The sequence below is a fragment of the Chrysochloris asiatica genome, unplaced genomic scaffold (genome assembly GCF_000296735.1).
Source record: "Chrysochloris asiatica unplaced genomic scaffold, ChrAsi1.0 scaffold00305, whole genome shotgun sequence".
Classification (NCBI taxonomy): domain Eukaryota; kingdom Metazoa; phylum Chordata; class Mammalia; order Afrosoricida; family Chrysochloridae; genus Chrysochloris; species Chrysochloris asiatica.
The window spans coordinates 1,772,731-1,799,014 of NW_006408823.1; the positions used below are offsets into that span (position 1 = coordinate 1,772,731).

General features: G+C 50.6%; 2 protein-coding genes across 2 annotated transcripts in view; one reads left to right on the top strand and one right to left on the bottom strand.

The window, feature by feature from the left end:
- Positions 1 to 4,622, top strand: part of SEC14L5 (SEC14-like 5 (S. cerevisiae)) — a 48,135-nt gene extending 43,513 nt beyond the window's left edge. The window contains exons 14-15 of the mRNA XM_006874898.1: positions 2,686 to 2,864; positions 4,514 to 4,622. Of these exons, the coding sequence (XP_006874960.1) occupies positions 2,686 to 2,864; positions 4,514 to 4,622 (288 nt within the window). The remainder of the gene's footprint in view (positions 1 to 2,685; positions 2,865 to 4,513) is intronic.
- A 10,843-nt stretch (positions 4,623 to 15,465) lies between these two features.
- Positions 15,466 to 25,853, bottom strand: NAGPA (N-acetylglucosamine-1-phosphodiester alpha-N-acetylglucosaminidase). Its single transcript, XM_006878423.1, is given in 11 exon segments — positions 15,466 to 15,669; positions 15,672 to 15,831; positions 17,055 to 17,118; positions 17,219 to 17,350; positions 17,501 to 17,629; positions 19,795 to 19,842; positions 19,922 to 20,088; positions 21,721 to 21,849; positions 22,934 to 23,042; positions 25,494 to 25,633; positions 25,837 to 25,853. Coding segments are annotated over 11 exon segments (1,299 nt in total).
- Between the last annotated feature and the right edge of the window lie 431 nt (positions 25,854 to 26,284).

Sequence of the window (26,284 nt, forward strand, 5' to 3'; positions counted from 1 at the left end):
GGTCACGGCCTTGAAAACCCCCACGGAGCACAGAGGGTCATCGTGACTCGACGGCAATTGGGGTTTTTGGTTTTTGCAGAACAGTGTTGTTATTAGGTGCTTTCAAGTTGGTTCCGACTCTTAGCAACTCTGTGTCCAACTGAACACAACCCAGCCCCCTCCTGCACTATCCTCACAGCCATTGCCATGTGTGAGCACATGTGGCAGCCACCGTGCCAACCCATCTCATTGGCAGTCTTCCTCTTTCTCACTGACCCTCCATTTTACCAAACATCATGTCCTTCTCTGGGGACTAGTCCTCCCGAAGGGCATGAGACAAAATCTCGCCATCTTTACTTCTAAGGAGCAATTTAGCTGTACTTCTTCCAAGACAGATTTGTTTGTTCTTCTGAAAGTACATGATGTATTCAATATTCTTTGTTAACACCAAAAATTCAAATGCATCAACTTTTCTCTGGTCTTCCTTATTCATTATCCAGCTTTCATTTACCTATGAGGTGACTGAGAACCCCATGGCATGGGTTAGGTGCACCTTAGCCACAAGCTGGAGGGTTTAAAACAACAGAAGTTTATCCTTGGTGAGACCTGCAGGATAGAAGTCTGAAATCAGGGTGTTGGCAGGGCCATGCACTCCCTGGAGGCTTTGGGGAAGCGTCCTTGCTGGTCTCTCTCCAGCTTCCGGTGGCTGCCAGCATTTCTTGGCTTGTAGATATATCACTCAGGAATCTCCGTCCATCTGCACATGGCTGCCTTCCCTCTGAGTCTCTCTTTGGATTTTAGGTCTTTTCTACTCTGTCTTATAAAGACACCTTCATTACACCTGCAAAGGTCCTATTTCCAAATAGGGTTGCATCCTGGGGTTTAGGGTGGACGTAAACTTCTCGGGGACATTTTTCATCCCAGGCAGAAGTCAGGAGGATGAGAGGAGCGAAAACATGTCAGTACTCACAGCAGTGGTTGGCATGTGGAAGCATCTGTAATCTTACCAATGGTGGTACGTCACAGGCTGTGTGTGTATGTGTGTGTGTGGTTGGGGACTGACGTGGAAGGATTTATGGAGGAAGGGACACTTGTCCGGAATCCTGAAAGATGGAGTAGACTTTTCTAGAACCTTCTTAAAAGAGCAGAGAGAATTGCAATGTGTAAGATCATGGATAACGTGAGTGTGGAGGAGACCCCCCTTGGTCTATGGTATTGTTGTTAAGTGCCATCGAGTCAATTCTGACCCATAGTGACCCTGTATAGGGTTTCCGAAGAGCAGCTGGTGAGCTTGAACGGCTTTGCAGTTTGGCGCATTAATCCACAGCAGGACACCAGGGCTTCCCTTAGTCTGTAGTGATGTTAAATAATTAAGGCAGGTCTTTGTCGTGTCTGTGGGCACCTCTCTGAGGCCTGGCACACTCAGGTGACCAGAACATGAGTCATGGGGCTGCCAGGAGTGGGCTGGGATGAGTTGCTTTCAAGAACAAGGACCAGGAACTGGGACTGTTTTCCCACAACAGAACCTAGCCTGGGTGAGCCAAGACCTGCCAAATCAAAAGAGTGAACCAGATGTTGGTAGGAAGAAACATTGTTGAGAAGACAAATGGGGAGGGCTGGTTCCAATAGAGAGGAGTCTATGGTAGTAGGAAGGTCTACAAGCTGCTTGAGAATTGAGGGAAATCCCAGTTTTTCTTTTATAAAAGATGTGATTGCAAATCAGAGACTTCATGTGTGGGGGGAGACCTGCTCCACTCCAGGAAAGGACCCTCAAGGAAGGAGGGCTTGTAGGCTGACTCAACATGCAGGAACTTGGGGAAGGAGAGAAGCTTTGTTCTGATTGGTCAGTGAGGACAAGCAGTTCTGGGGCTCCTGTAGGAGGCAAAAGATTGGTCTGGCTTGTCATAAGTAAAAGAGGGGGTGGCTTATGCAGTAAGGGTGGGAGGTTTTCTTAAGCATTGCTGTTTCTGCCAGGTTCAGATAAACCCGGCATTATCAGACCAGAAAGTTGAGGGGGGCTGCCATGTGGGGAGGGCTGCCATCCATCCCAGAGATGGGGCCAAGAGCTGGACCAGGTGAGGGTCCACTGAGGGAGGTTCCAAGAATGCAGAATTTAAGGTGGTGCTCACACTCAGGGTCATGTGATGCCACCTTAAATTTCAGGCCTCTTCCACCAACCCGAAGGAGCCCTGGTAGTATAGTGATTATGCACTGGGCTGCTAACCACAAGGCCAGCAGTTCAAATCTACCAGCTGCTCCGTAGGAGAAAGATGAGGCTTTCTGCTCCCTAGATATTTACAACCTCTGGAACTCAGGGCCACTCTGAGTTGGAATCCACTTGGTGTCAGTGAGTTTCCCACTCACCCTAATCTGGTCTGTGTGGGCTGCTCTGGGCCAGATCTCAGGGGCCACAGTGAAGTTAAAGGTCATGCAGCTGAGAGGGAAGGCTGGACAGGTGATTCACGTCGATTTACAAAGCTCCCGATGACTCCAGGTGTGTCAGAGTAGAGCTGTCCCCAGGGTTTTCAGAAGCAGATCTCCGGATCTTTCTTCCAGGTGCCACTGGGTGGACTTGAACCTACAGTTTGCAGTGAGCACTTTAACCACTTGTGCCACCAGACACAGGAGGCAGGGTCCACTTGTCCCTGTGAAAGCTCAGCCCTGGCCCTGGACCTAACAGGACCTCACATGGATTCTGTCTTCCAGGGCTCCCATGTCACCCGCTGGCCTGGCGTCTATCTGCTGCAGTGGCAGATGCACGGGGCGCCCAGCAGCATGGCTTGCAGCCTCCCTGGTGTGGACGATGTCTTGACTGCCCTGCACAGCCCCGGCCCCAAGTGCAAACTGCTTTACTACTATGAAGTGCTGGCGTCTGAGGACTTCAGGTAGGAGGAACAGGGGACTGGGATGCTTCTGCGGGCCAGACCCACACATTCCTGAGCACCCTTCCGGGTTGGGGGTGTGGGTACCCTCCAGATTGTGAGACTTCAGAAAGGGCCCTAGCTCTGGGAAGGGTGTGTCAGGGAGGCTTTCTGAAGGAAGTTGTTAGTTATGGTCAACTGGAATCCAACTCTTGGTGATCCCGTGTATACGGAGTTGATGTACACAATCAAGTCAGTTCTGACTCATAGTGACCCTGTATAGAGTTTCCAAAGAATAGCTGGTGAGCTTGAACCACCAACCTTCCTTGTGGTTCAAACCAACTTTGCAGTCCAACGCATTAACCTACAGCATCACCCCAGGACTCGCATGTACAGAGCAGAATTGCCCCACGGGGTTTTCATGGTTGTGGCCTTTGGAAAGCAGATTGCCAGGCCTGTGAATTAGTTTTCTGGTGCTGTTTTGACAGAATTACCATGAGGGGGCAGCTTTAGCAAACTGTTTGCTGGTGGCAGTGTGCTGTGGAGTCAGGTCCCAGTCTAGTGACTCTGCATAGGGTTTCAGAGGCTGTAAATCTTTACGGGAGCAAGCAGAAAGCCTCTTTCTCCTGAAGAACGTTTGGTAGTTTTGAAACTGCTGACCTTCGGGTTCGTAGCCTGACTTGTAACCACTAAGCTAGAAGTCCAAATTCAGGACCAGCTGTAGAGGAAGCCTGTCTCTTTCTGTTGTCTCAAGGGGAAGGCCCTAGTCTCCTTTCAGCATCTGTAGCCCCAGCGTTCCTTGCACATCTCCATGCATCTTGGCATCTGTCTTGCCCTGGGTCTAGGAGCGTCACAACGCAGGGTCCAAAGGAGGCGCTGCATTTCCCGTTCTGGTTTCTTGGTGGTAGTAGGTCTGTCCTTCTCTGCCCACTTCTCTCTCCTTTGATCTTGTAAGATAAGAGGTGTTGCCGGCCACACCCTGGGGTGCTGTATGGCACCTTTAGTCCTCTTACTTATTCATCACATCAGATCACGTCGTGGGGATCATCATACAGCTGCCAAAGCTCTGAGAACCACACCGCAGCTCACTGTGCCAGCCAGGTGTAGTAATGCAAATTAGCAACAGCTAGGTTGCAGCAAAACGGACCAATGCAGTTCTCAGTTGTTCCCACCATGCTCAAGTGCTCAGCAGACCCGTGTGCTTGTGGGACATGTGGGACAGAGCAGACATAGTTTGTGTCCATACTTATCAAATTCTGCAGCTCGGAAGTTTGCAGTAGAGTTCACCTAACAAAGCCGGGTGGGGAAAGAGTGTTTACATAGCAGCACATGCAAAGATCCTGAGGCTGGAGGGAGCAGCCAGAGGCCAATGTGACTTGAGAGCAGAGTGGCAGAGCAGGTGAGGCCGGAGGTGGGGTGGGACACTTCCAGGCTGTGTCCAGGTCTGTTTGGGGATAGAGCTCTCTGTTTGGAGGTGGTGTGGAAGAAGGGCTGGACTTAATTTTTCATCTTTATGTCCCCCTTGACTCAGCCCCTGGTGGTTAGGTTACCAGCCCTGTGTTGCGAACCCTGGGACCTCATTTGCAATGTCAACAGCTTTCCCTCTGCTGGGGACCAGCCCCTGTGCTGCATTTCCACCCACAGGTAGGTGACACTGTGCCCTGCTTTCCCAGGGGCTCCATGACCAGCTTGGAATCGTGCACCAGTGGCTTCTCCCAGCTCAGCGCTGCCACTTCCTCCTCCTCCGGCCAGTCCAACAGCAGCTCCCTCGGCTCCAGATAGCACCCCCACAGCCATCCGGAAGTGTCCAGAACCAGGAACCAGCTGGCTGCCAGGCCTGGGGCCACGTGGGCTGGTGGCCCAAGTCACAGCGTCTGGAGTCTGTGTGCGTGTGAGGCTCTAGGTCCAGGCCTCGAGGTTGCAAGCAACAGACAGAACCTTGTAAGGAAAGTCCAGGGGGTCACTCTAAGAACAATGGGGCCACCTGGGTCTTGGGCCTCAAGTGATGATGTCATCAGAGTTCGCCCTGCTCTCTCCCTGTCTTGCTCTGCTTTCTCCTGGGTCCTCTTCATTCTCAGGTAGGCCTTCCCCATGCAGGGGACCCCCAGCACCACTGGCTCCCCTCCCTACCTCAGCAGCTGTAAGAGAGAAAGTGTTGTTTTCTTTTGAAGTTCTAGAATGCCCTGCCCCGAACTTGAGTCTCCTTTAACAGGGTCCCCTGCACATTTCTGAGCCAATCGCAGAGGCCAGAAGAACAGAAAACACAGATTGGCCAGCAGAAGGGTCATGTGACCAGGGGGTGTATGCAGTGGTTGGCCAGCCTGGGTAACATGTACACTCTTAAGGGCCAACCATATGGACTGAATGGGCAAATGGGTGCCCAAGAGAATATTGAAGTTCCCTCAGGGGCTAGGGCGCTAGGCAGACAAGATGGCAGGGGTTCACCATGGCATCTGATTCTGTGGGCGATGCCCAGTGCTCCGAGATGTCTGTGGTTGAGCAGTTGTATAAGCCATAGACTATTTCTGTGGGGAGGAGCCCAGTCCAGAAGCAAAAACCATTTCCCAGTGCTCAACCTAGCCCCGAACATCCATGATCTGAAGAAAGGGGGATGTCTGGGCCTTTTGCTAAGTTTCAGGCAGCAGTGAGGCAATTCAGGCTGTCCTATACGCCCCTGCAGACTCCTTTATTTCCTGGGTATCAGTTTAAAGATGCTATTTTTGGTTATAAGTCACAGAGATGCATCTCCCAGTAGCTTAGACCAAAAAGGGTAACCATTTGTTGGTGCATGTAACTTATCAGCCTAAGGGGGCTTCAGGTGCGGCTGGATCCAGGTGTCAGCACAGCGTCAGAATCTTCCTTTGTTGGTTCTGCCCTGGGGCAGATCTGACTCACAGAACCAGCTCCAACATTGACCTCAAATTTCTGTATGTTCCTGGAAGGGAGATTCTTGGGTCTCCTTGGTATCCGAGGACCATTCTCCCCTCAATTCCTGGGCCCTAAAAGAGGCAACCGAGTCCTGGTGTGGCGTTGTAGAATCAGCACTGGACTGCCAACTAAAAAGTCAGCAGTTCAAACCCACCAGCTGCTCCTTGGAAACCCTCTCCAGGGTTGCTAGGAGTTGAAACAGACTAGAAAACACTTAGAAACAGCAACAAAAGTGGCAACAGATCAGAGGTTCCCAGTTGGCCACCTGCCCTTAGTTTTGGAATATTTCGTTTTGTCTATAGAGTGAGCTAAACATTGGGAATTTTTCCTTAAAATTCAGCCCTTGTACCCTGGGTGGGATTGCCCTAGTCCTCACCTGTCTCTATTGCCTCATGCCCTGCCCACGTCTTATTCGTATATGTCTGCAAGGGAAATGCAGGTTCAACAGCAGCCTAACCTCCAGTCTAGGGGCTGAGTGCTCAGCAGTGGTGTTCTCTTGGGGACCTTGGAGTTGAGGACTTTCTGTGGATGACCCCCAGAGTTACTGGCCTTGTGCAACAGGTTAATTTACAGGGATGGGGATCATCATCCCATCAAAGGGCCAGAATGATTGGACCAAAGTCAGAGGTTGCTCTTTTTAGTGACATCTTCCTCCCGGCAGAGCAAGGGCCTCCTCCGGCTTTGTGTTGGCTCTTCTTGTGGGTCTCAGGTAATAACTCTGGAAGTGTTTGGGGATCAGCTCTCTCTGGAATTGGAGGGTGCCTCTGTCTTCTCCTCTTTTCCCCTCCTGCAGAGGCTACGAGCACAGCGGCTGGTCTTAGAGCCCCTCTGTGGTTTCTGTCTGGAGGTAGACATTGGAAAGGAATGTGTTAATAACAGCGGGTCTCTGTAGATATCGGTCATCATTGGAAAGAACGTGTTAGTAACATCTGTCATTAGAGTCAAAAGCAATGGTAGAGGCTTAGGTTGGTCTCCTTATGTTTATTGTCAAGGGTCAGGGCTCAGAGAAGGAGGGATTTTCATTGGCTTTAGATAACTGGAATTACTCAAGTCTGTTGATTCCAGAGATGGAGAAACCTGCCGGCAATAGCCCAGTTTTCATGGCAGGGATGAATGAGGAGCCTCGGAACTCATGAGCATTTTCTCTCCCCTGGAAAGAAACTGACTTACTGCTGGCTTAAGCCAAGCAGGGAAGTCACAGGTTCCTATTGCTGGGAGGGTTGAGTGTCCTTCAGGTATAGCTGGATCCAGGAGCCAGCTCCTCAGGGCTCAGTCTCTCATCTCTGCATCTGTCTGCACACTGGCCTTATTCTCTCCTCCACCTGGTGACTCCCAGCAGTGCCAAGCCTTCAACCCCATGGCTCAGGACCTCTTCCACATCTCAAATCTCAGAAAAACGCTCTGATTGGACTTGCTTCAGTCAGGTGCTTCCTCCTGCGACCTGTATTGGCCAAGGGGTTGGGTGTCCTGTGATTGGTGTTCCCCCCAGCAGTGACAGTGAGATGGAGGAGGGTCAGATCCCAGTGGACCATCATGGCCACACCACAGCAGGTAACCATGCTGGTATTGCCTCTGGTTCCCCTCCCATGCTTGGGGTCTTCATGGCCTATCAACAGCATTATCAAGGAGCCCTTCCTCTTGTCTATAGAATGTTTAGACTGAAAACTCCAAAGATGGGAGTTTCTGACTTTTATATATCCCCATCCCAAGGTCTGGAAACCACTCGGGTTGACATCTTTTTCCATCTGGTTGGTTAGAACAGCAAGAGCAGTAACAACTGCTAGCTGCAACCCCCTCCCCAGGCACCATGTTGTTTGAGGAGCCCTGGGGCTCGAATTTAGACAGGGTGGTTTTCAAACCCCAGCCTTTCTTTCGGTGACTTAACTTCTCTGTGCCTCAGTTTCCTCATCTGTAAAATGGGGATAGCAGTGCCTACCTCACTGGGTTGTAGTGGTACAAAGAGAGATAGCTACTGTCAAATCCTTAGCACATTGTAGAACACACAGAAATGCTCTGCAAACACCAGCTGTTATTCCGATTATTCAGTGCTTCTCATCCAGGGATTCCAGGGGCCTTCCCCAAGATACTTGTCCCTGTCTTTCATGGGACAGAAGACTTCAGAGTGCTGCGTAGGTCCAGGTCCAGTGGGTATCAAACTGTTAACTTCTGACATGGTTGGGTGGGCAGTTAGGTTCTTCCTTCTGGAAGCAGCTTGCGTTTTCTGGAATCTTCTGCAAATCCACTAACCCAGAAGAGCATCCACTGAAGTGACATTTCCTCCCCCCACCTTCAAGAGGATGTTTTGGAATAAGCAGACTTTAAGATTTTCTTCCTACTCTGCCTTCTGTGATGTTTCCCCCTCTGTGATAGCAATTATTCACTGAGAGTAGTGTACGTTTCCCCTCACAATACCTGTTTCAGTCCCTAAAATGTGTTCCTTGCTTGCCTGATCATTTGCTCCAACCAGAAGCATTAAACATTTTAGATTTGGATATAAGCTCTTATCTGCTTCCTAAAACCTTGGGGTTGTCCCTGTGGTTGTTCAAGAATGTCTTAGCTGTTGTTTAGAAGGCTCCAGAGGCTCTGGAGCTCTGGTAGTGTAGTGGTTACGAATCGGGTTACGAACCTCAAGGTCAGCAGTTCGAAACTACTAGCTGTTCTGTGGGAGAAAGATGAGGCTTTCTGCTGCCATAAAGATTTACAGCCTCGGAAACCCTGTACAGGGTCGCTATGGGTCAGAACCGACTCCACGGCACACAACAACAACAGAGCATCCTTACAAGGGTAAATAGCTTCCTCAAGGGGTCAAAAATTGGTGGTATGGTAGTGTGGGGAGCTTACCTTTGTTAACATCTAAAGCACAGAGACATAAACATATATACAGCCTGAACATCAGTGATAGGAAACTTTAATGGCAGGAGCTGTGATTAGGAAGAAAAAAGTCAAACCCACTGTTGTCAGTTCCAACTTAGAGTGACCCTAGAGGATGGAATCCTGGTGTGGGATAAGCACTGGACTGCTAACCACAAGGGTGGCAGTTCAAACCCACCGGTTGTTCTTTGATCACTGTGAGTAGGAACCGACTTGCTGGCACTTAACAACAGAACTGTCCCTTAGAGCTCCCAAGGTTGTAGAAGCAGATGACCATACCTTTCTCCCATGGAGCGCCCGGTGGGCTCGAACCACCAACTTTTCAGTTAGCAGACCAAAGCTTAACCCACTCTGCCACCAGGGCTCCCTAATCAGAGGTAAGTGTCGTTAAGTTGGTTCCAACTCACAGTGACTCTGTATAGGGTTTTCAAGAAGCAGCTGGTGTGTTTGAACCACCAAGGTTGTGGTTCAAACTGACCTTACAGTCCAATGCTTTATCCTACAGCGCCACACCAGAACTCCCCCTAATCAGAAGGGCTCCTAAAACAAAACAGACCCATTACTGTCTAGTCAATTCTGACTTCTGACTACTCCATGTGTGTCCGAGTAAAACTGTGCTCCACAGGGTTTTCAGTAACTGAGTTTTCAGAAGTAGATTGCCAGGCATTTCTTCCAAGGTGCCTCGGAATCGACTTGAACCTTCAATCTTTTTGTTACTGGCTAAGGAGGGATGATTTAAAAACAAAAAAGATTGAGTAGCGTTGCTCTGGAATAAGCTACCATTGAGTCTGCTCTGTAGATAACTGCCCAGTTATTGATACTGTGGCATCCAGTGACCAGGCAGATGTCACCAGAAGCAGCCCTCTTCCCCAAGTCATGCAAGCTATGACTTGCCTTCAGCAGGCTCACTCGGTCCCTTGTTTAAACTGCAGATCCTGGGGGCCCACTCTGCACTGCTGACCCAGGAATCTTATAGATGAGTTCTTGGAAATGTTCCAGATCCCAATCTTTCCCTGGCCGCTCTCTCCAGGAGTCCAAGGACAGCCTGTCTGAGGTGCCACCACATTTCCTGTGAGCACTGGGGGCCGGGGAAGAGGCTGCTGGCTGCGACCCAGATCACAGAACCACTGGAACTTTAGGCCACTCACTGTCATTTGGGTGAGGAAAGGCTGTATGGCCCCTCTCTGTTTACACCTGTTTACGCCTGTCTGCACCCACCCTCACCTGCTCTGATACAATGCAGTCATTTTCTGTGAATGTGTCTCCGGTCTCTAACTGTGGGTGAGCAAATGAACAGTTAATGTGTGGGTGTGGCCCCATCAGAGCAACACAGAGCCACTTGAGGCAGACACGACTGGGATCGGGTCACTGCTGACGTGGGTCTCTGTGACAGGATTGTTCCCTGGGGGAACCTGGGGCGCCAGGAGGCAGGTCTGGGCTGTAGCAGCCAGCCCTGAGGGAGCTGGGGCAGGGCCTGGAAGGAGGGCGCTGAGCAGCTCTCTGGTGTCAGAGGGCTGGGGCTTGGAACTTCTCCATCCTCAGACATTGTTCCTTGATATCTCCAAGGAACACAGATTGAAACCTCTGATTTAACACATTCCTGGAGCTTTTTTTTTCTGAGACTGAGAATCTGATGAAAGTTGGGAATAAGCATGCTGACACACGACACGCATGTGTACTCTTGTGCACACGTGTATATTCCATGTCTATTTCATGTCAATGTCATGCCTTTGAGAGTCCACCCACTGAGCCCAGGATTGAAGCTTTTTGTGGTGTATTTCTGGGTGCTGATGCTTTATATAGAACACCACCAGCACAGTGGAGGTGCCTGTTGGTTGATGTGAGAACTGCCCAGCACACAAAACTGTTGACTGAGAGACTTCTGGTCCACATTCTGACCCTCCACCAGTGATGAGCAGGAGCTGGTACATCCAAGAGAAGCTTTCTTGTTCTCAAGCGGCACAGCGTGGGACGTGCTTGACACACACTCTCAGAAGTCCTGCAGCGCTGAGCCCCAGCTGCCCACAGCGGTAACCCCTTACTGATGCACCATGTATATAGCCCCATTGTCTCTCCAGCACGAGCTCACTGTCCTCACATTCCTGTCTCAGGTCCTGCTTCTAGGACCTGAGACAAGGTCCTGGAAGTTAATAATAAACAAATAGAATTAGTAATAAAACAGAGGGTTTGAATAGTAGCCAGGAAAAAAATATCCTTTGCTCTAAGGCACCCTGGTGGTGCAGTGGTTAAGCACTCTGCTGCAAACATAAAGGTTGGCACTGTGAAACCACCAGCAAGCTGTTTGTTCCTATATTTACAGCCTGGGAAACCCTATGGGGGTAGCTCCACTCTGTCCTTACAGAGTTGCTGAGTTATAACCACCTCCAGAGCAGTGGGTTTGAGTCTTTGGTGCTCCAACTGAAGGCAGCTCAAGTGTCCGAGTAGAACTATGCTCCACAGGGTTTTCAATGGCTGTGGCCTTTAGGAAGCAGATCACCAGGCCTTTCTTCTGAGGTGCTTCTGTGTGGATTTGAACCACCAACTTTTCCGGTTAGTAGCCAAGTAGGGAGGATGAGTGGGACAGGGCTCAGGCTCTCCTCAGGTAAGGTGCTGCCCCCCGCCCCCCCCTGCACACACCCGGGGCCTAGATTTCTGCAAAATTGATGACACAGTATTGTAGTTTTCTAACTGGGCTATCAGCAGCAACACAGAGGAGACAGATGTACTCTGCAGAGCTGGAAGCATTCAGGGTGATGGTTTCCACAGCACTCTGTACATTCCTAGAACCTGGACCTCCCACCCTGAGATTCAGAATCAGTGAATCTGGGTAGATATTCTAGAACCTTCCCTGGGGGTTACAATCTGATGTGCAGCCAGCCTTGTTTTAAGAACACATCAAAGGGAAGCTAAGACCCAAACCAAAACCACTGTCCTCAAGTGGATTCTAACTCCCCACACCCCTGGAGGACACAGTAGGGTTGCTCCTGAGGGCTTCTGAGACTGTTCGTCTTTATAGAAGCTGACTGCCTCTGCTGTCTCCCATTGAGCAGCTGGTGGGTTGGATCCGCCAACCTTTCAGTTAAGTGCCCTATGCTTAACCCACTGCGCCACTAGGACTCTGGGGATGCTAAGGTGCTTGAGAGTTGGTCCAAAGCTCTTTGGCTATTTCCTTCCCCTGAACGTGGGAACAATGTATCAGTGCTCCCTGGGGTAACTTTATTCACAAAAAGAAAGCAAAATACACAGTGAATATTTCCCAGTGGAGTTTTAACACCAAGTCCCGGAGGACCATGCAGATGTGGCAGTTTACGATGAAAACCTGCAGCGTTGGCACCAGGCGATGAATAAACAGAATGTAGTCGGCCCATAAGGTGGAATGTCATGGAGCCCTAAAGAGATGTGACCTTCTAACCTGGAGGAATCTTGAGAGCATCATGCTGAGGGAAAGTAGCATCACACACAAGGACTCATATTCTACGATCCCACTGAAATGGGTCCCAGTACACCAGCTTAAAGGAGTCCTGGTGTGGCGCTGTGGGTTAATGTGCCAGACTGCAAAGCCGTTTGAACTGCAAGGTTGGAGGTTCAAAGTCACCAGCTGCTCCTTGGAAACCCTATACAGGATCGCCATGTGTTGGAATTGACTTGACCAGCTCAAGACTGTGGAGCTCTTTCTGTGAGAGACACCAGAACTCTGGGCTGTTTTGAGTTATCTCTGGATCTCGTAACTGATCTACATTTTATATAAACTGGTTAAACCTGCAACCAAAAATATCCCCTGAAGTCTTAAAGCTAAACAGTTTAGCTTCACTAGTAAAGAATGTCTGCCTTGAACCTTATATTCTTCCTAAGAACTCTTTTGTTGTTGGTAAGCACCATCGAGTTGGTTCCAACTCATAGCGACCCTGTATAGGGTTTCTGAGTAGCAGCTAGTGGGTTTGAACGGCTGACCTTGCAGCTCAAACTGACTTTGCGGTCTAGCGCATTATCCTGCAGCGAGCGCCATACCAGGACTCCAAGAACTACCTTTATGGGATGAAATTTACCATGGCAACTTGATATATTAGATAGGAACCTTGGAGGGCAGTGAGTTGATGTTAATGGGGAGGAACATCTCAGAACAGTGAGAATGTAACCAGGCACTGAATGTAGATAATGGTTGACTTGATATATATTTTGTTGAGTATCATCTCAGCAACAAAACAGTGTGTGGACTAAAACCTTTGCTACCCAAAGTGGAGTCCTGGTGTGATGCTCATGGGTCAGTGGTTCAAACCCACCAGTTGCTCCTTAGAAACCCTCATTATTGACTTGGAGCCAAGTATTGTTGTTGTTAGGTGCCATTGAGTCGGTACCAACCCATAGAGACCTTATGCACAGCAGAACGAAACACTGCCCGATCCTGGACCAACCTCACTACTGTTGCCACACTTGAGTCCATCGATGCTGCCATTTGGCCAATTCATCTTCTTGGGGGTCAAGTAGACGGCATTTAACAACCACTTAAAGTATGTGGTCTGTGGACCAGCAGCAGCAAAGGCTGGAAACTTCCTAGAAATGCATCTCAGTCCCCATCCCAGACTCTGCACCTTAGTACATGTTCCAGGTGATGTGTGTGCCTGTTCGGATACACGCTATGACGTGGGTGAACCTTGAAGACACTAGGCTGAGTGAGAACCAATCATAAACATTGAAGCACTGAATTGGACAAAATGCCCTGGGGAGCTGGATTTGGCTTTGGGCTGCTCATCTCTGACCTCTGCTGGAAGAGTTTGGAGACTCAGGTTAGCACCCGTGTGAATACATATAAAGGTATGGTGGTGCATTTTTTAACATGAAGAGACTTCAAAAAGTTCATGGAAAGTTGGAGTTAAAAGATTAGTTTCTCCATGACCTTTCTGAAGCCCCCTTGTACATATTTGTGTGTGCTGCACGTATGTTCATATATGTAACAGAACATGTAGAAAGCACGGTTATGACAGCTCTTAGATATAATCAAACATGCCGCAGGACTGAGCTACTGGGCTTGAAGGTGTAGGACCAGTCTTGGGACCATCTAGACCAACTGGTATAGCAGTGCCTATATAAAGACAGTGTTCTACAGGAGTAACATCTACGGACTTCAAAGTTTGCAAGTGACCCTCTAAGAAACAACTATTTCTTTCTGCTTGAAACAAAGAAAATGAAGAAAAGCAAAGGCTCAAGGAAGAGACTATTCCAAAGGACCGATGGCCCACATGAACCACAGCCTCCTCTAGTCTGAGACCAGAAGTAGATGGCGCCCAGCTACCACTACTGACCAGGGACAAAATAGAAGGTCCCAGTTACAAGGGGAGAAAAACGTAGAACTAAACTGAAATTCAGAATGAGGACCAGACTTGCTGGACTGGGAAAGCCCTTCTGTCACTTGTCAACCAAATAACATATTGGCATCTAAAATTTAGCATAGTGGTTATGAATCGGGCTGCGAACCGCAAGGTCAGCAGTTCGAAACTATCAGCAGTTCCAGGGGAGAAAGATGAGGCTTTCTGCTCCCGTAAAGATTTACAGCCTCAGAACCCCTGTTCAGAGTCAGTATGAGTTGGAAGCAACTCCACGGCACATCACCAACCATGAGAAAAATGTTCCCAGAACAATCAACGAGACCAAAAGGGACATTAGCCCCAAGACAAAGACGAGAAGACGGGGAGGCACTGGGAAACCAGATGAACAGAAACAAGAAATTTGGGGTGAAGGGATGGTGTGGCACATCATGGGGATGGCAAACAATGCCAGGAGACTGTGCAGTTGTTGAATGGAAAACCAACATGTATGTAAACTTTTCACCTAAATCACAATGAAATGTGTAAGTCAAATAAAAGGCTCCGGTGAAGTCCTCTCTGCTAAGTCCTCCAAAAGCAAACCAAACACGTTGCCAATGAGTAGACCGTGATTCACAGTGACCCCATGGGGTACAGAGTAGAACTGTCCCATGGGACTTTCATTATGGAAGGGTCCCTGGTGGTGCACTGTCAAGCTCTTGGCTGCCACCAGAAGGATCAGTGGTTCAAACCCACCAGCTGCTCCATGGGAAGAAAGCTGAGGCAATCTGCGTCCATAAAGGTAACAGCCTTAGAAACCCTTCAGGGTTGCTCTATTCTGTCCTATGTTGTTGTTGTTGTCAAGTGCCATCAAGTCAATTTCCAAGGCGCGGCTGGTGGATTTGAACCGCCAACCTTGTGGCTCCCTGTCCTGTTGGACTGCTGTTAAGTCAGAACCTCCCCAACAGCAATGGCTTTGAGTTTTTCTTTATAGTAACAGGTCATCAGGTCTGTTTCTGCAATGCTGCTGGGTGGGTTTGAACCCGCCGACCTGTTAGCCATCCATCAGAAACCATCTGTGCTGCCTCCAGCCCATTAAGCCCTCAGAGGGCCCCAGTGTTGGTGACTCTCAATCCTGGCACCATCCAGTGGTCCCTTTTATTATAGCAATTTATTCAAGTGATAGAAAACTCTCTAGGTACAGCACAAAACTGTCTGTAAACATGGAGATTTCTGTCGTACCCATGGTCCCTTCGAAGGAGCTCCTACGACAGGAAGCAGAATTCTAAGTTGGCAGATTCCGTGATGAGGTCAGTAGAAGGCCATGAAGGCTGAGGCTGGTCAAGGAGACCGGCTGGGACTTGTCACTTGGCCATGATTTAGTCATAGGAACTCGGCCGCCAGCAGCCCCTCCTCTAGCAGGCTGGGGGCTCTTTGGCACAGGGATGGGCCCTAGTGGACGGTCCTCACGGGCAGCAGATGCAGACGGGTGAGGGGAAGGTGGAGTCTCTCTGGCAAGCAGGGTATTACTGGGGGTGCCCATCCCCAAGCAGGACAGGTGAAGCGCAGTGGCCACTGGGGCGCGTCCATGCCCGTGGCCTTGGAATGCCCCCTGCAGCTGCTGGCGTACGCAGACATGAGTCTTTAGGAGAGACCTTTATGGGCAGCCTGAGGCTTCGGTCCTTGACGGGGTGGTGAGTGGCTCCCAGCTGTTGCTCCTCCTCCGCTGTGGGAGCTCCCCGTTCATCTCCTGCAGGGGGTGGTAGGCGTAATCTCCATCTAGGTGCCGCTGGTTCCGCTCCACCCTGGAACTGCAGAGCAAGGCCACGTTCACCGCAGTGCTCAGCAGCAGCAGAAACACCAGAGTCAGAGTGAGGATGAGCCAGGTGGTGCTAAGTGAGGGCAGGAAAGAAACACCCAACAGAGAGGGGGTGGTTAGGCCGACTCGGGGCCACCAAGTCAGGGGCCTTCCAAGACGGACCATACAGTGAGCACAAGGGTCCTGCGGGGGACTGTGGCTCACTCTTCACACATACAAGGACTGGGGCCAGTAAGCACGTGGATGTAGGCCTACGGCTGCCACACCTTCTGTTCTTTTAGGATTGCTGTTGTGAGCTGCCAGGCAGTTGGCCCCCGGCTCACAGTGAGCCCAGGTGTTAGAGAACACAGCTGCTCCACCCGGGTTCCTGGCTATCGTCATTACGACTCAGGGTGACCCTGTGTACAAATACTTCAAAAAAGGAGATTCTAATAACATTCGTCCCTCTGGGATGGACGGACGCCTTTCACTCAGTGTAACCTTAGGGTTCTTTTTCCCTTAATGGCTTCTCTTACAGTAAGGTCAGTGGGCGGCACAAGAGGTTGGCTACAGAGGGCTAACAGAACCCACCCAGTAGCAGGACAAAGGCCTGGCAAACCACTTCTGAAAAGTCAGCCCTAACTATCACATAATTCACAAGAAAACATTTTTAAAAGTCAGCCATTCAGAACCCTGTGGAGCAGTGCAGTTCTGACACACACGGGGTCGCCAGAAGTCAGGGTCAACTCCACAGCGGTGGGTTTGGACTGGCCATTGCTGAGGGGACCCGCAAGTCTTTAGTCCCACACTGGGCTCTAAGACTGTGGCTGGAGTATGACTTGGGCAATTCGTTAAACAATGCAGATCCAGGACCCTCCCTGTAATACCAGGGCAGAGCATGTGGGGGTGAGGGTGGCGTGGGGGGTCTGCATTTGTAAGGTGCTCCCAGGAGACACCTCCAGACCGGGGCTTTCATTCACCCCTTTAGCTGGGTCCCACCTCCAGAGACCAGACACCAGAAGCCAGGACCCTGGAAATACAGGTTTTCAAAGAGGATTCCTAACCAGCAGCATCAGTGTCAGCTGGGGTTCCATCCTAGACACAGTGAGGCAGGAACTCTGGGGGCACCTGGGTGGAGACCCTCCCAACCCCTCAGTGCTGGAGCTCGAGGGGGTGCCTCCTGAGACCCCTGAGCCTGTCTTGGTGTCCCACTCACCCACCTCTGCTGGTCCCTGTGCTCCACCTGAGAACCGCCCACAAGGTTAGGCACTGCATCAGGCCAAGGGTAAGGGGACCACTCCTGGGAAGCCAACCTACCCTGTGAAAAACGAGAGTTCTCCAGCCCTCAGGGTGGTCTTGGGTGACGGAAAACACTGCTTCACTGGAAAACAGAGGTTGAGGCTGAGGGGGCAGGAGGGGGATGGCCCATGACCTCCAGGTCCAGGGACAGGGGGGTGAGGTGTATTCAGAGAGGCACCTACCTTGGGAGAGCAGGCTGGTCACAGCTGGTGACAAGCTGAGGCTGCAGTTGCCAGTTCGGGGGTCACAGGGACACTGGTGCTCACACGAGCAAGGGCTCCGGCAGCCCGGCCCGTGCCAGCCCAGCGGACACTCTGCACAAGGGAGCAGCCAATCAGTGCCTCCTGAGCACATGGGATGGGCATGCAGAGGACACGCCCCTGTCCTGCCCCCCAGGGCCAACCTTGCAGGGTACCCCCTGGTCTCTCCAGGCTGGCTGGCCAAGTGGCCCCACCTGGGCTTACCCTGTGCACAGACGTCTCCAGTGAAGCCAGGGGGGCAGGTGCAGGTCCCATAAACTGGGTCACAGGCAGCTCCATTCTGACAGTGGCATTTCTGAGCACAGTTCGCCCCGAAGGAACCATTGGTACAAGCTGGGAGGAGGGAGGAATCTTTGCAGAACCTGGCCCTGCTCTTTCCTAGGCCAGTCCCGTAGGGTCAACAATAGGGTCTCAGGCCCCGGGGTGGCCTGGCGGGTCACATGTTCATCAGACACCATCAGACCCAAGTCCCACTCTTACAGAGATGGCAATATGAGAGAGACTTCTACAAGCCAGTCAGTCCACAACACAGGGCAAGGGGCAGAGCGTGGCAGCCTCTGGTGTGGGCCAGGGTACTGAGCTTGGTGAGGGGTGGCTTCTCAGTGGAGGTGACAAATTTATGCTCAGATTGGAGATGGAGGAGTGGTTCAGGGACCTTTCTCGACAGGAAGAGAAAGGTAGGGAATCACTTGGCTTGTTTGCAGATTCAAGAAGAGGGTGGCCCAGGCACCTGGGCAGAACCGGGCCGGGAAAGCAGGAAGGCGATGAGGGCAGATGCGCACACAGGGGCTGGCACGTCAGGCCAAGCAGACTGGGGTTTCCATTATGTGCAAAAGCAAGCCGCTTAATGGTTTGAAGCAGTGGGTGCTTACAGTGGGTTGAACTGTCTCCCAAAAAGCTATATCCAAGTCCTAAGTCTGGGCACAGGTTGTTAGGTGCCTATCTAAACTATTCGGACTCACTGTGACCCTGTGTATTACAGTGTAGAACTGACCCTGTACATTCCTGGGCTGGAATCTTTAAGGGGAACAGATTTGCCAAGTCTTCCTCCCCCCTGCAGGGCCACTGGCTGTGTTCTAAGCACCAACGTTTCTGTTAGCACCCCAGCACTTAGCTGATGGACAAGTCAATTTGGAAATAAGGGTTTTATGGCTGTAATTAATCTAAAGATCTCAATGTGAGATCACCCTGGACTTGGGGGGGTAAGGAGGCTTGAAATCCAATGACTAGTGTCCTGAAAAGGCAAGCGAGGGGAGACGTGACCTGGGTGTGTAAATGCTTCAGAACTGTCCAGTCAGGGTCGACGCAGTGAAATTGGAATTCCAAACCACCAACTAGAATGAAAAGGAGCCCTGGTGGAGCAATGAGTTAAGTGCTGGGTTGCTAACTAAAGGTCAGTGGATTAAACCCACCAGCCAGTCCGAGTGAGAAAGTCTGGCTCCGTAGAGATTTACAGCCTGTCACCTTGTGGGGCAGGTCGACTCTCTGTCCTACAGGGTCCCTATGAGTCAGAACCCACTCGCCAGCAATGGGTGGGGTGTAACCAGAAAGGGTTGAAGCCTTGGAATGGGAGACTTGGAAGTGCTGAGTGTGCGGGAGACTGATGTGGAAGACTGATTATTTCCAGCACCATGGAGAGTGACACACCGTCAAACCTAAGTGGCTAGCGCCATCTTTGAGCTGGGAACCGCAGTTTCTGACTCTGTGGGTTGACAGATTTGGTTATTATACAGTGTGCATTCTGCCCTTGTTTTCTATGAGATTTTATTTTTACCAGGTGTCAACCCATAATGGTTCTCATTCTGGCCACGGTTCCAGGACACCATAGTTTACAAATTTAGGTCCATCCTAGTGTTGTTCATTGGTAGTGACTGAACTGGGGAGAACTGGTTTGAAGCTCTGGCTTTGACAGGAGAAAAAGCCACATGAAGCTAGAGGCAGAGACTGGATCGATGCCACCCCAAGCCAATAACACCTGCTGTTACCAGAAGCAGGAGGAGACAAGGAAGGGTTCTTTAGGGTTCTCAGAGAGAGGGTGGTCCTGCCAACTGTGGACACCCGGCTTCCAGAGTGAGAGAATACAATTCTAATGTTTTAAGTCACCCAAACCTAAAATGCAGTCTCCTGCCACTGAGCCCATTGTGACTCACAGTGACTCTACAGGACAACAGAACTACCTCAGAGGGTCCCTAAAAATGTCAGTCTTCACGGAAGCAGACAGCCACAGCTTTCTTCAGAGTGCAGCTGGTGAGTTTGAACTGCCAACCTTTTGTCTCGTAGCCCATCACTCAACCGGTGGTACCACTAGCTCCTTTTAGCCATCCAGTGGGGGGCAGTTTGTGGAGGCAGCCCCGGGACACTCATACAGCAACAGGGGACTTTCCAGAGCAGTAGGCAGGGATGCAGCTCCACCTCCACACCCTCAAGGGGAATTAAGGCGGCCCGAGTCTGATGCTGCCCTGTCACCCTCCCCCACGTGCCTGGGGCCAGACTGTTACCTTCACTGCAGTTGGATCCGGTCCACCCAGCTTTGCAGCGGCAGCCAGCTGCCAAGAGAAGACCAAGAGGGCAGGTGAGGAGGGCCCAGGCGGAATGGGGAGCCACTTTCCCAGAGCCCCAACTCACTCTCTGTGCAGAGTCCGTGCCCGCTGCAGTGGGAGAGGCCGCAGTCCAGCTCCATGCAGTCCTTGCCCTGCCAGCATTGCCCTGTGCAGTTGGGTGGCTGGCAGCGGGGCTCGCGCACACACACCACTGTGGACACACGGCGGGGGCAGCGCCACATGTTCTCCTGGCTGCAGGGGAAGGGCTGCGTGTGAGGGGAGGCCAATCTGCTGGCCACCCTGTCCTGCAGCCCCTGGGGTCTGACCCCTTCCTGCCTTCGCTCCACCTTCACGTCTCTGGCCTCTTATGGGTTCCTGAGTTCCTGGTGTTGCAAATGGGTAATGGCCCTGGCTGCCAACTGGAAGTCTGGAGGTTCAAGTCTACCTCGGAAGAAAGATCTGGTGATGAACTTCCAAGAAATCAGCCTCTGAAAACCCTATGGAGTAACCAGAAGAATCTCATCTAAGTCACTGAGCAGGACGCAGAGAAACTGGTGAATTGGTCTGTGTTGTGCTTCTCGGGTCCTCAGCCTCCATGCAACAAAGAGAAGCTGGCGGAGCTCAGATCTTCTCTGACACACACCGGATCACCAGGCATTGGAGGCAATTCAACAGTAACTGGGTTTTGCATCTACACCCACAATTCATCCTACCACAGGACCTTTGCTTGCTGTTCCTACTGCCTGGAAGGCTGCCCTCAGCCCTGTCTAGCCACCTCCTCCGGAAGGTCTTTCCTGACCACCTTCATAGGCTTGGGTCTTTAGCTTCGTTACTAGGTATCAAGTTGGCTCCAACTCAGGCACAGTGGAACGGAATACACATGCCCGGTTCTGTACCACCCTCACGATTAGATGTGGATCAAACTATTGTGATTTACAGAGTTCTCATGGGGCTGATTTTCACGAGCCAATAGCCAGACCTTTCTTCCTAGTCTTAAGACAACTGCTGAAAGCGGTTCAGCATCAGATCACCACACAAGCTTCCATGACGAATGCAGGAGGCAGACTGGATGGCAGTCAAACCCTGATCTCCTCCATGGAAGGCAACCACTCTAGCACTGAGCCAGAATTGACTCTCGGTGGACCTGGAATACCAATGAACTACGTGCCGTCCACCACACTAACTGTGAAGCAGCAAGACAGTGACCATGGCTGGTCTGTTCGCTGCAGTATCCCCAGAGCTTGGCACAGTGTTTAGTGTAGTTGCTGTGAGGTGTCTTCGTGTTGGTTCCAACACACAGCAACCCCACACAAAACAGAAGGAAACACTGCCCGGTCCTGCACTGTCTGTCCATCTTGCAGAGGGTCTTCCTCTTTATCACAAACCCTGTGTTTTATCAGGCATGGTGGTCTTGGTCTTCTTAAGTACAGGCAAACCTCAGAGAGACTGGGGGCTTGGTTTCAGACCTCCTTATTTAAGTGAATTGTGTAATACAGCCAACAGCATTCATTTGTGGGTTTCCCAGTGCTTGGCGCTGTGGGTTAATTCGCTGGACTGCAAAGTCAGCTTGAATTGCAAGATCAGCGATTCAAGCTAACCAGCCGCTCCTCGGAAACCCTATACAGAGTTGCTATGGGTCAGAACCGACTTGACGGCACTTCAAAACAATAAGTGGCTAAAACAGTGACGCTAAATTGCTATCTAGGAACTGTGCAATCACATGATGAACAATGACCAAAACGTTGACAGAGGCATGAAGTGAGCATGTGCTGCTAGAAGCAGGGTGGCCGCCAATCTTCCACATGTAAAAACGCAGTAATACTCAGTATTTGCTGGGGGTCCCATCAGGGGTCTGGTGGGGGCGGGGAGGCCTGGTGGGCTTACCAGTGATCAGACGGGTAACTGGCCAAGGTCCCGTTGAGCACGAATGTGGCCGAGCCACCTCCGTCCAGGTTGATGGCGTTGACCACTCCTTGCTCCAGCAGGAACTCCGCCATCTCCCATAGGTTGATACTGCGGCAGAAGACAGTACTGCTGACCGCCGGAGGCACCATTGCATCAGGTCTAACTGGTCCGACTTTCAACAGTGGACAAGATCACAGCCACTGTGGGAGGCAGATTTCTGCAGCAGCCCCAAAGATGTCCCATTCTGAGCCCTGAAGGCTGTGGATGGGACAGAACCATCTTTGTGACTGTGTTGGGTTGTACGGCACACTGACGAGGGAGGGGACGAGCATACCCCTGAGGAATTTGTGTTATCTGGAGTTAGTCCTAAAAACTGAGGCCTTTCTACACCTGGCAACAAAAGTGAGAGAAACCTGACGCACGAAGAATCACAAGACGACAGAGATCTTGGTTCTAAGACAGAAGGAACATGATCCCGCAACGACTTGAGTGAGCCTGGAAGTGAATTCTTTCCCAAAATTTTCGGGTAAGAACCTGCCTGGCTGACACTCAGATTCTGTCTGTGGGCTGAAGTCAGAAGCCGATGGAGCTCTCTTAGATGTCTGGCCCAGAATACTAGGACTGAGTCAATAGATGCTATGTAATACTCATCTGTTAAAAGGCAACAGCAAACACATCCACTCAGCTAATGGAGGATGATGTTACGGTTCAGAGAGATTCAGCTGAGTCCTGTCTGTGGTCACAGAGCTAGCAAATCGCCAAGCTGGGATTGGAGCCGAGGTCTCCTCCCTTCTAACTAGGACACAGGAGGGAAGAGACCTTGTAATGGGGAAACTGTGAGGGGAAGTGTGTGTATTCGGTGAGCTCTTGGAAGTGGGATAACCAGGTACCCTCGTTCCTGGGAAGGTGGGGGACCAGAGAGCATGTGGGGGGTTCAGAGGGAAACACTGTCCAGTCTTGTGCCATCCTCATGACTAGCTGTGGATCGGAAAGTTGTGATCCCCAGAATTCTCATGGTCTGGTTTTCATTAACTAGGTAGCCAGGCCTTTCTTCCTGGTCCATCCAAGTCTGGAAAAATGCTGAAACCTGTTCAGCATCAGAGCAGCATGCAAGCTTCCAGTGACAGCTGTTGGTGGGGATGAGGCTGCACAAAGCCCGACTCAGCCCAGGCCCCACGGCCCCAGCACTCACCCCCGCTGCTCTGTCTGTCCGTCTGCATGGAAGAGAACCACCTGTCCCTCCCGGTCATGGCCCACGGCTGTCCTGGCGGAGATCACGTTCACAAATTTGCTGAAAGAACCTGGAAGAGAAGCACTGTAGCTGACCTTGGGCCTTCTAGGAGGCCTCCTGACTCCCACTCTGCTGGCCCACCCACCGCTCTCCAACTTCTGGTTCATACCACCATCGCCTCTCGCTGGATGCTTCAACAGCCTCCCTCCCCTTTGCCTGAGCCCATCCAGGCTCAGTAGAGCAGGCGAACCCTCCTGGTAAAAACCATATGACCCCCACCCCCCACCCCACGCTTACATGACCCTGCTCTGGCCTGCTGCTTGTCCCCACAATCCCTTTCTGTCCGGAGGCCTTTGCATGCTCAGGCTGGGTGAGCCCCATTCCCTAAGCTGTTTGAATAGTTCCTGTCTAACAGAAGTCAGTGCCTTAATGAGACGTCTCAGGACTGTCCAGTCTAATGTAGCCTGCTCTTCACCTTACCAGTTCTCACACTCAAGTGTCCAGCAGAACCACCCTGGTTAAAACGCACTCTTGTACCCAGGAGGCCCGAGTCACTGCATTTCTTGTTTTTATTTGAACACTTTATTGTGCTGTAGGTGAAAGTTTACATAATTCACTCAGTCACACACAAAGTGTTCCCTGACATTGGCTGCAATCCTCACAATGCATCAACACACTCCCAGTTTCTACCCTGGACTCCCCATATCCGTCCGTCTGGTTTTCCAGTCCCTTCCTGCCTTCTCATCTTTGGTTTAGGGCAAATGTTATCCTTTTGGTCTCGTATCCTCCGGCATGTCAGTATTTACCTTATGGGCCCATTTATCAAGTGTCTGAAAGGTGTCCTCCAGGACAGTCCTCAGTTTCAAGTTAGAAAGTTATCTTAACACGAAAGTCTCGGAGTTCCTTCACTCTCATTCAGATCAGTAAATCTGGTCTTTTTTTTTTTCTAACTTTGAATTTTGTTCTATGCTTTTCACCTGTTCTAACGGGGACCCGTATTATGGTCCTGGTCACAGTGATTGATGGTGGTAGCTGGTGGTAGTCTTTTGGGGTCTCAGGTTAGAAGAGGCTATGGTTCTTTGGACTTATTGCTGCCTTGAGTCTTTGTTTTTTGTTTTTTGTTTTTTTTTTAATTCTTTTTTGTTCCAGGTGGAAAGAGACGAATAGCTGCTTCTTAGGTGACTGCTTGCAAGGTTAAAGACCCTAGATGTCACAAACCAAACCAGGATGCACAATGTATAATTACGGACTGTGTTTCCACAACTGACCTAGAGGTCCTTCAAGGAGACTCTGCACTTCTAACGGGCTCTCGGTGATCCTGCTCTATGAACAATCGGCACCTCTTCATTTCCATCCCGGGCTCCCTGCCCCCACTCTCAGACCGCACCTGCTTAGCAGCTACACAAACCGTCACATCACCTCTTGTCTTAACATTAATCTTTCCCTTTTAGTAAACTGAGTACCAGTGATGCAGTGGCTTAAGTGTTTTGGTTGCTAACCAAAAAGCCAATGGTTCAAACCCACCAGCTATACCATAGGGGAATGATGAGGCAATCGTAAAGACAGACAGCCTGAGAAACCCCCCCGGGGCAGTTCTGCTCTGCCCGACAAGGATGCTATGAGTCAGAATCGATGGATGGCAGTGGGTTTTGGTTTATATCAATGTAATGTATAAACTCTACGTTTCTTATTATAGATTCAGTAAGAGCAGGAATCTCCTGTTTTAACCTCCTGTACCCAGTATAGCCTCGGAAACCCTGTTCAGGGTCGCTATGGGTCGGAACCGACTCGACGGCACTTAACAACAACAACAAACCTAGAACAATGCCAGCTACAAAGTAGCTGCCTAACGGCAGTCCAAACTACAACTACTGGTCTCTCCCCATGCAAAGCAAATCAGAGTGAAGAAAATCAAAGACACAGGAAAACAATTAGTCCAAGGGACTAATGGACCTCACAAACCCCAACCTCCATGACCCTGAGACCAGAGCCTAAGATGGTGCCTGGCTCCCACAGCATGCTCTGGAAAAGATCACAAAAGAACAGAATATCCTACAACAGGGTAGAATGGGAGAATAATGTGAGACAAAACTCAGAATCATTAAAAAAACTAAACTTCTTTCTGGTTCTATGACCCTTAGCCACCCTTCAAGACTGGAACTGAACTCATCTGCATGGCTCAACTTTCACCTAAACACTCCTTATAGCAATCAACCAGGTGAGATGAAAAGGGCGGCACTTTCACAGGGATAAAGCTAGAAGGTTGAGGGGACAGGGAAGAAGGATGAATAGAGTCAGGAAACATAGGGAGGACGTGGGAAGAGTGTTGTGACATTGTGGGGATCGCAAACAATGTTAGGAACAAAATGTGTACAAATTGCTGAATGGAAAACCAATTTGCTCTGTAAACACAATTTTAAAGACTAACAAACAAAGTAGATGCTCTCGAAGCATTTGTTTGAAGACTCAAGAGAGCTACTGCCAATAGTCCCGTGCCTCACCTCCCTTGCCCCATACACACCAGTCTCCTGTGTCTTATCGCACTCGGTGGCCAGACTCTCATTGATGTAGATGCTTCCATTGCGGATCAGCCACACCACCCCGCCAAGCAGCTGCACAAACGGATTCTCGGTGTCCAGCACCTCCTCTTCAGACAGGTATCTGAACACAGAAAAGGGGTGACACTCACTCGCCAGCAGAGGCAGCTATGGTTCATGGGGCTCCCTCCCTCCTGGGACTCCAGAAATTTGCTAACTAAAGCTGACAGGATGAAAGTGAGGTCCAAGGCCCTGATGACACTACCCCCACCCCCACACCAGACTCCTCCATAGTAAACACTCAAGCTTTTCTCGCCCACACTTCACCTGACCCAATCTCTCATCCCTAACACATCTCAAACGCATCCGTTGTCCTCAATCTCCCTGGCTGTCACCCTAGCCAAAACACTGCAGGAAACCTCTAACAGCTCCTTCTTTGGTCTCCCTGCTTCCACTCCAGCACCCTCCAATGGATCCTCTACCCAGTGTTAGAGCGAGGTTTTAAACACAGGTTGTTGTTGTTAGGTACCATCGAGTCAGTACTGACTCATAGCGACCTTATGCACAGCAGAATGAAACACTGCCCCATCCTGGGCCAACCTCACCACTATTGCCATGTTTGAGTCCATCGATGCTGCCACTTGGCCAATCCATCTCGTTGGGGGTCTTCCTCTTTTTTTCTGACCCTCCACCTTACTAAACATGATATCCTTCTTGTGACTGGTCCCTCCTGACAAGATGTCCGAAATATGAGAGACAAAGTTTGGTCATCTTG